Here is a 10,374-nt window from a genome sequence, read left to right as displayed (position 1 = left end):
AAAAACCTACAGGTCTATGGGTACAGAATTGTGCCTCACTCTTCTTGTTTAATATTCTCTAAAGAATGACATTCTATATTATTTATAGTCTCTATAAAGGTGCCAACAATCAAGTTGAGATTTGTTTAGTTTGACATTTAACTAATTTTAGTTAAGTCTTGCTACTATTTCAAGTCACCAACTTAGAGACACTTAATTAATGGATGCATGTCAAGGGTTATGTCCCTTAAGGGACATATACTCTAATGAGGATATTTAGACGGGTCATGTATGCAGTTTGTAGGACACACGGCACATCTATAATCTGGACTACAAGAAAACATAACCTCACGGGTTCCTTGCAATGATTTCACACTCTAGTTTGAAATTATGCCAGAATTACAGTCATATCACTATTCAGCATATTCAGACCTGTACATCAATATTTGGATCAGGGTTATCTTTGAGTTTTACCTAACTTTGATCTTAATCTCAAAATTTTGTTATTAGAATCTATAGAAAATTACATTATGAAGATTAATTCTTAGATATGAAACCAAAGAATAATCCTGAAGTAATCTTTTCAAACCCAATGCCTTTGAGATCATGGCCTCTCCCAAGAGTGTCATGCCACCCAAGAATTGTTTTCAATATAAACTATTGTGAGAGATAAAGATGGCATGAACCCCTTTAGGGTTATTTTATCCACCTTTTGAGAGATGTGGTGACCAATTTTATGTTCCACTAGGATAAAAAGATATAAAAAGAGAGGGTTTCCTTGATGATGGCCACCAGAAGTAGAGAAAAAACCTTTTGGGGAATCATTGACAAAAATTGAGTACTTGGGGGAATGAAAAAATACCTCCATCAAGGACACAATTTTCCCTTTGAAACCATACTTCCTAAGTAGAATTTAGAGGAACTTCCATGAATCCATATCTTAAGATTTAGAGATGTGAAGTTTTAACATCATGTTTTCTTTTTTACCTTTCTTCATAGAGTTGAGGGTTTCATGCACTGTAATAACTACATTGGCGATTTGCCTACTTGAGACAAAACCTTTTTGATAAGGGTGAATAAGATTATCCAAAACTAGTTGTATTCAATTATCGACCAATTTAGATAGATTTTATAGACTATTTTGCAAAGACTATTAGGTTGAAAATTCATCAATAGATTAGTGAATCGAAAGAAAATGGGACCTATCCTCAACCCAAATTCTCAAAAGGAATGATCCAAATTGATTAACCACAAGGAAGTGATCAATGCACAAATGGATCAAGCAATGGAGAATATGAAGAAAGGAGGAGATCCTATAATCTTGGTATGGAAAATTATGTGCTTAAAATAGAAGATAAATACTAACCTCAAAGTAGGGAAATTCTAGAAAATGCTTATGTCTATGTACAGTTTCAGGGAATTCTACAACCGACTTGGACTGGAAATGTCGAGACGTAGAAAAATCATAAACATTTCATCATTTTGAAGATAGGTCAACCTTGACTTAGATAGAGAGACACAATCTTACCTCAAGGCAAAATTGTACCCTAAAAATTCACCCTTGACCTATACTACTCCAAAAAATGTTTTGTTTGCATCTCCCACAAGTTTGACGAAAAGGGTATCCAAATCTACACTTTAATTCGTTGTTCCACACTTGTATTTACAAGAAAAAAAGGCTTTATTGTTTGGATGAGTGGTTTGCCTTGGTCAAACCCTAATTTGGAATCAACCTTAATAATGGAATTGAAGTAGAAAATGCTAGCAAGTAGTAGAAGTAAATCTAACAATGAAGCTATGATATTCAATAGATATGTAATTGTATTTGAAATGTAAACAAGTATATTGATATGAAAGCTTGAACATAACATTAGCAAATGTAAATCAAAACCTTCATGATTGTATGCTTGGAATTCACCTTGAAATAAGAATGAAATAAATCTAGAAGATGAACAAAGAATCTTGAAGGAAGATCACACCACCATGATGGATAGATCTAATGTTTTGAATGATGAATCTTGAATGCTTCAATCCTTGATCTTAAATGGAAAACTTTAATAATTGAATGGTAGAATGTGGATGCTTGATCATGAAAGTAGATTCTATCATGAAAAGTAGATAATAAATTTGCTCATAGATAGTGGATTGTCAAAATGAGAGAATAAGGCTTCCTTATATAGAGATCTAGAGCACAAACTTCTAGAGAAGGCTGACATGGGAGAATTAAATCCCAATTAACCTTAACCCTAGAAATGGACCTAGATTAAATGTAATTTAAGAGTGTACCATTCTGAAACTCAAAACAACTGACCCGAAAGTGGGAAAATGGAACTTTCCAAAGCCTGATATCCTGAAACCTCCAAAAAATAAAAATTGGACCTAGGGTCAGGGATGAGGTCAACCCTACCCTAGGTCAGGGTCGAAGTCATCCTTGACCTAGGTTAGCGTTGAGGTCAACCTTGACCTAAAAGGTCATCCTTCACGCAGAAAGTGAAATTCCTTAGTTTCACAAAGAAAATTATCAAAAATAGGCTAGAAATAGATAGATAGATAGATAGATAGAGAGAGAGAGAGAGAGAGAGAGAGAGAGAGAGAGAGAGAGAGAGAGAGAGAGAGAAACAAAATAGGGGGAAAATAACTAGATCCATGCAAAGACCTATTCAAGGTACTTGACATGACCCCAAAACACTTACGCAAAGGGCTAAATGCTCTTAACATGGAAGTTCTTCCATTTTAAGATGATACAATTAGTACCAACCTTCTCTAAGATAAAGACTATAAAAGTATTATAGATTTCTTTTAGGATAACACCCAAAGAAAAGAAAACTTTTGGAACTAACAATAGGTCTAATTCCACCACATCCTATAATTATTGAAAGAAGTGTAGAGAAAATACATTTGGTCCTAGAGCCTTGAAAGGACTTAACAAGAAGGTGACTATTTTAATTTCCTCCATAGTGATAGGAGGAATCATTATATGGGATTCATTATATATGAGACACTTTCTCAAAGATAATGTGGGGAATGCATCTGAGGAGAGAATCCATGACTTGAGGGGCATTAGGGTCAGTTATGGGAGCATTCTTGAGAAAGAAATGAAATATCAAACCACTTCATTACTAATATCCTCTTTATAAATTAGAGAGACATCTTGAAACTTGGTAAGTATTCCATATGTAGAGGCAATTGAACCATAGATTCTTTTTGTTAAATTTGCAAATATGAAATAGGGTATCAAAATATTATTTCAACCTATCTAGCATAATTTAATTAGCCAATAGAATTTTCCATGGGAGGCAGAACCTACCAAATTAGTCTTACCCTACCAACAAAGAATTGAATTTCCAACCCCTCCCTCCCACTTCCTACAAAAAGGAATTTTCATGGTCTAACAACTAATGACTTGTGTTAACTATGACATCACAATTATAATTTGTTTCCCAATTACTTGGCATTGTTCAGTTTCAATCATTTTAGGATACTTCGTGGTGATAAGGAAAGAAAAATATACTTCAAACATCATAGGGCCTATTTTACTTTGTCTTATATGTCCAAAGAAAAAGAAAAAATGGTTCCAATGCAAACATTAATTGATTTCCCCTTCTTGCATCATTTTTATTATGATTCACCTAATTTTCTATTTTCTATTTTCTATTTTATTTTATTCAATCAAATTAATGTTGGCTAACATACTTGATATCTTGGCGACCATTTATAATTAGTGTTGTTGTCATCATTCATGATTTCTAATAGAGCATTTGTTGGGCCCAACATACATTTGTCGAGAGTTTTATCTTCACTTGTTCAAATTAAAGCAGCTTGTTTTCACCATTAATTGTTGTTGTCATTATGTAGTAGAGTGAAGCAAAGACAAAGACCATTAATGGCTTACATAGCTTCCTCTCCAATGATCCAAGGGTGTAGATCACTTTTCTCATTTTCTATTTTTCTTAAATCAATGTATTTGATTTATATGATTTGAGTTTGGAAGCTAGTATTAAAATAAATTTGTCTTTGATGATCGTATGCTTTTTTCCAAATTTCTATTTAGACATTCAATCTAGATTATGTATATTGAATAATGGAGCACTCTGTAAATTCTAGTTTTTTATAGAGAGTTGCTAGTAAAATGTTCTTACACTTATATGCAAGTGTCTAGAAAAGAGAGGAATGGATATATTTAATTATAGTGTAATTATCAAAATATAAGAAATTTTAATAGTGATAGAAAAATGAAATACACACATTGATTTTGGCTAAGGAAAATATTGTTAGGAAGCTAAAATAGAGATTATTATATATTAGTTTTTTATACAAACATTTATTCAGCATTATAGTTTAGCATTATAGGACTATCAATAACTCATTATTAAAATTTGGAAGATTAAATAGACCCAAAGTCAATAAGATCTATTTTTATGGAAGAATATCTCGGCCATCCATAAACATCACACACGAAGTAAAGAATTAAGCTTGGAAAAAAAAAAATCAATTTTGACTATTTAACACTTTTGGTCTAGGAATTAAGCTTAGTGTATGAAGTTTAAGCCATTCCAAATATCTTTGTACATTTTCATTGATCTAAATGCCTAAGAGAAAAACAAACCCAAAAAAAATACACAAACAAAAATCCATATCCATTCCTCATTAAAAAAAATTCAAATAATATATTATATCCAACAAATCTGAACTATATTCTAATTACCAGAAGATTTGTCTAAGCTTGCATATACATTTCCAAAATGAGAGACCTCGTACAACTATTAGCTATATTTTGCACCTGTTTTGAATGCAAGCACTAATGTATCCAGCTACAATTGAATAGCGTCGACAACCCTATTAGAAGTGTTGGAAAATATGCATACTCGAACATTGCAGTAGTAAGCCATTGTTGCATACATATCATCAAAACATAAATGTACTACTATTGCTTTGGGACTATAAAAAGGATTCATCACACTATGACTTTCACATTTATAAAATCATTCTATGCTATAGACTTCTGAAACTACTCTACAATTATTTTATATAGCGTCAGTATAAGGAAACCATATGATGACTTTGGGGACTTGGGTCCCTTAACAATTTATTAGACCAGCAAAGAGATGATAAATAAATAAATAAATAGTGTCAATGATCTCAGTCATCTTCAAGCACCATACATCAGCGTTGCTTTTTCTGTGTGTTCTTTTTCTCTAGCATTTCAAATAAACTGCCATCAAACATTGCCCTGACTTGTTCTTTTTCAATGAAGCCTTTCTTGTTCCTTATCAGAATATAGATGAACACCCATTCGAGCTCTGCTGCTAGCCTGTGTTCACCAGATTGTTTGTTCGATATTGTTAATATTCTGATAAAATTAGAAAACAGTAAACAAACGCTAATTGTTTAGAGAGTTATAATGTTCACTTGACTCACCATCCAAAAAAATCATTCAAGTTTCTATTTCCTGCAAGCATGCACTGCAGCTCCCAGAAGGAAAGCATATCTGGATGTTTACGTGAATATTTAGTGAAAATTGCATCAAACTTGGCTGGATCAAATCTTCCTTCAGTGTCATAAGTCTCTGAGTCGCTTCCGTGCTTTGCTTTGTGAATGTTATTTACGTAAATTGGCAACAACAGTGAGGGTATCCATCCCTGTAAATGAAGGCAACATGTTACAAATGTATATTTCAAGTTTAATTGATATTGTGTTTCAATAATCATTAAAAATATTGTAAACTAAGTTAAATGTTTGTAAACTGTAAACCTTCAAATAATAGTCACCTTCCTCTACTAAACCATCTATTTCATTAACAATTTTAGACGATATAAAATCATGATTTATTTCAATCATAACTTGGGGTTTATCAGTAACTTCCATCATGTTAATAGTTGAAGTTAGATAGGACTTCGGTTTGGCCACTTGAACCTAAAAGCAATTCCAATGGAAGAAGAAAAGTCAAAATTAATGAAGATGTTTTATTTAATTTTGTTTCAGAATAGATATTTAATTCATTAATATCAGATAATTAGAAGGAAGATCAGTCAGTCAACTTTGACTGTTTAACACTTTTAATCTAGGAATCAAGTCTTATTGTGTAATGTTTAAGCTATCCACTCCAAATCTAATTAACAATTGCTATAAGAAATATTAACAAAATATTTATGATTAAAGAAATTTGATATTAGTTAGAGTAGTTTACAAGATAGAATAATTTAAAAGATTGAGAGTTTTATAAAATGAAGCACAAACCTTTGGACTTGAGGGTCAATAAACAAAAATTTAATGAAAAACTATAAATAATGTTATACAATTGATTAATTTGATATTTATGAGTGTGGCTCTTACGAATTTACTAATTAATAGGAAACATGGATGGTATAAATGGGTGTTTTGAACAAAGCATAAGGTAGACACCATTAAAACAAATGATCCATGGAAGAAAATAGGTTTTCGACATATGGATGGGCAATTGTCTATGTTGGTGTAAATAAGTATTTACTATTTACACTTACTTAAGTTTACTTAGGTTAATGCATTATTTAATTATTTTGCATTATTTTTATTTATTTTTATGTGAGACACTTAGGAGTTTGTGTACTCCCATGAATTGTCATGTTGACAACATAGAAGTACGCAACTCTAATTCAACACATGGTGTCTACAACACTGGAGCTTGCATCATTCGCTAAGTTGTCATGTAGATAACACAGTTATTCACACTCTTAATTTAGCACATGTTGTCTACACCACTTATTTGCGTGCTACACCATTGTAGGCTTATCCTCACATCATCGCACTTACTTCCGTGCTTAATGGAGGACAACCCATATCTAGTGGACATGTGCCTAGTTGTATGACTTATCATGTTGCTGACTTCTATGCATTCTAGAAGCTCTACAGAGGTCTTTATATACAGGCACTCCTAGTGTACACTAATATAGCATATTGAATGAATATATCGTCATTCTAATCATACTCTCTCTTTGGTCTACTGTTGTGCTTGTGTTTGAGTTCCTTGGTCTTGGGTGAATTCTGGCCTAAGCCAAATTCTTACAGTCTATTTCAATTTTAATATAATTCAAAGAGAATGATCTATACTTTGAACTTGAAAGAAGCTTTTAAAATATATAGAATTGGCAATTAAAAAATCAAAGATATTGGCATGCACATGAAAATATATATAAAATAACACGATCAATATCTAATAGGAAATTCAAGAAATTGGAGGTTGGTGACCGTGGGTGCTTTGCAACTTGGCCCTTGTTTGAGTGTACAATGTTCATGACCTTCCCAAGGAGATTGGTTGGTTGTCCTTTCACTATCCTCAAGGATTTAAAGTATTTAATTCCTAGTGAAATTTATGAGCACTTCATCTCTGGATGGTATTTCTCAAGAAATATTAGTTACCAACCCTTAGAGTTCATTCGACTAACCCATTGCAATGTCAAAGTCTTTTTCCCATGTATTGAGGAATGAACCAATCATGTACCAAATAAAGAAAAATTTGAGAGCATGGGGCAAGGAAATGGCGAGTCAAACTGAGGAGGAGATTTAGGTAAGGATTCATCTCCTCTTTCTTACATCCTCTTTCACAATTCTCAGATGAGAAAGGTGATTGAGAATGAAATATCCAGGCTCAGAGATTTAGCAATCTTCCTAGCATCAACTAGGGTTTAATTTTTCTATCTTCAAATTGATTCAAAGTGGTCTTTCCTTTATATTCTTTGAAGATCCCAAGTCCCAAAAGAGTGGTTGAAAGGCAATTCTAGAGAATCAGTAACTCCACCTTTCATGTTGTTCCTTGGTCCCTTGACATTGTAAATGAATAAATCCTAGCCCTCTCTTCACCATGCTAGGTTTCTGTGGCTAAAATTCCACCTTTCCTTTGGAACTTGATTCCTTAGGCTCTAGACCCCTCTTGGGATTTTCCTCTTGGTATGATACCTCACTTCTTATTGAATTGTACCCTTAAAGACATGATGGACCAAATCAAGTGGGGAAGAGGACTTGAAGACCTGAACAAGAAGATGGCGACAATGAATCAGCCAAGTGTTGGCTCTAATGTTATAGGCTCAATATCATCATGACTAAGATGAGAAGATTTGCTAATCAATTGGCATACAACATAGACATAGAAAATGTAATTGTACACATAAAAAATGTTGACAAATTTAATGAAGAAAGCACATAGTGTATAATGATAAGTGTTGTCCCCCATGCCCCAACACTTCCATGGCAACACTTGATGAAGGATCTAAACACTATGATCACAAATGGAGCCAAGAAGCTTCTAGATGGGCTGAGGAAGCTCTTTCCTAGACTACATGGATGGAGGGTTGAGAACTCTATAGTTAGTCATTCCATACTAGTCCTTTTTTTGAAACATTAGACTCATAATTTTGATTGGCCCAATGTTTTAATGATGATCTATATAGACCACAGACCGTAAAGTTGTTGGTTATGCTCATAGACTCTTTAGAACTGTGATGGCATGACTTGATCATGACTTTTATTTGTATCTAATAAAAAATAAGAGGACTCTCAAATACCAAAATGTTGCTTAAGAATATTTTAGAAGAAAATGTGTTATACTTTTAAATGATGAGGTAATTGAAAGAAAATGAGCCATATTTTGAAATGGGAGAAAAAAAAAATGAGCTATTTTTTAAAAGAACTATTTGAAAGAAAAAATATTAGTTAAAGAGAAAGAGAAAGCTAATAAGATGATTGTATGTTGAATAGAAAAGTTTTAATAAGTTCTTATTGAAGGTATGTTACTAATAAAAAAAGAAAATCCATAATTATCAATAGTTTATTGGTAGAGAAAATCCACATATATCTTAATTAGTCAATTAAATGTGATAATATCAATCTTTATCTTAAATAAAAAGTTATATATTGCTTATTATTGTTTTGACAAAATTAAATTGCAAGAATACAATATACTCACGGGCTGAGTAGCAAAGCCAAATGCTACATGGATTACTATTGTAGCAAAGATGGAGAGAAAAACGTTGAAACCTATTACATTAAAACCTGCATGATATCACATAGAAAATAATGATTAATTAATTACAATTTATTTGAAATAAATAAATAGAAATTGTAGCTCACTTGTTTGAACACAATTGATAAGGATTATTACATATTATTTGACTACACCTTCTTAAAGAAACACAAGAAAATATGAAATATAACAAGACATATCAAAGAAAGTATTTAGTAATAAGATGAATTTGTAGTGGAGAGCAATAATGTAGAACTTCAAAGTCAAATAAAATTCATCTCTTATTCTTTCATTAAAATTTGATTATACATAAATCTTAAAAGTTCAAATATTTTCAGAAATAAATAATAAGTAATGTTGTTATTGTTATTCAAAGATTAAATTTGCTGTCCAAAATTTGAATCCTAATAAACCATTTTGATTACCATTATCTTCATCAGATAAACTTAATCAATCATGCTTTATTCTATAATTTTTACCATAATAAACTAATCTTATTTTTTTAAATGAAGGAAAAGATAGAGGGACCTTTGTAAGTATCAATGGGATAGATAATCCCATCCTTATTTTTATCAAAGAAAGCAACATGTTGTTGAAGGACGCTCATGTTGTTGTCTTGGTGGTCAGGAGATCCATTTATGTACTTTGGATCAACTGCTGCTAATGCCCTTGCAAGATCTAATTTAAGAAAAAAAAGAAAACTATCATCATTATCCATGACATAACTGACCCATAAATATGACTAGAAATATTGTTAAGAACTAGTAAAATAGAAACATACATGGTTTTGGCATTTGTTCACTCAGATGGGTATTTATTTTTCTCTCAGCAGTAATGGGGGCAAGCAAAGCTACTGTTTCCAAGGACCTCTCTGACGGTGCCGGTGGCTCCATTTTGCAGCTTCCTCTTTTTCTCCACCACTAAGACAAATAATACTTATGATGTTACCACAGGCAGGAAATACACAAACCAAAACGGACTATAAGCAAACCAAAACGGGATTATATAGCTAAACGAAGTGGGATTATATAGCAAAATTAATAAAACTATAGAGAGTTTACCCGTTCTGATTAAATAACATTAGGTGCAACTCATCCCTTGAAACAAATCCTTACTAAGTTCTTACGTGTAGGTAAAGATGAGAGAAATTTAGGTGTTTTTTTCTTTCTTTCTTTTGGTTTACGTTGTTTGATCAGCATTGGCTTTAATGTCCGCTTGCTCGTCAATTCCTTTACTTAATTAAACCAAGCAAACGTGCTTTGTCTCTTGTTTTAGAGGTTTGAAACATATTTTAGTTATTGTCCGTTTTTATCTCATTTTTCCTTACTTCTTGTGACGAATGTTTTGATAGTAGTGGATTAGTTAGCCAGTGCACGCAGGCTGCGTATTGAAGTATTGAA

The 10,374-nt window shown here is 32.3% G+C and overlaps 1 protein-coding gene across 1 annotated transcript; it reads right to left on the bottom strand.

Moving 5' to 3' along the window:
* Positions 1 to 4,881: 4,881 nt before the first annotated feature.
* LOC149565330 (peroxygenase-like) lies at positions 4,882 to 9,992 on the bottom strand. The gene is made up of 5 exons (XM_089817093.1): positions 9,756 to 9,992; positions 9,503 to 9,652; positions 8,918 to 9,003; positions 5,398 to 5,618; positions 4,882 to 5,290 (listed from the first exon to the last, which is right to left on the bottom strand). Exons 1-5 carry the CDS (start codon positions 9,865 to 9,867, stop codon positions 5,143 to 5,145), a joined length of 717 nt encoding a protein of 238 aa, XP_089673219.1. The 5' UTR covers positions 9,868 to 9,992; the 3' UTR covers positions 4,882 to 5,142.
* Between the last annotated feature and the right edge of the window lie 382 nt (positions 9,993 to 10,374).

The sequence above is a fragment of the Cupressus sempervirens genome, chromosome 3, assembly GCF_028749045.1.
Source record: "Cupressus sempervirens isolate cs-2001-9-10 chromosome 3, ASM2874904v1, whole genome shotgun sequence".
Lineage (NCBI taxonomy): Eukaryota > Viridiplantae > Streptophyta > Pinopsida > Cupressales > Cupressaceae > Cupressus > Cupressus sempervirens.
The sequence above is the reverse complement of the archived record's forward strand: the minus strand, read 5'-3'. Positions and strand labels throughout refer to the sequence as shown.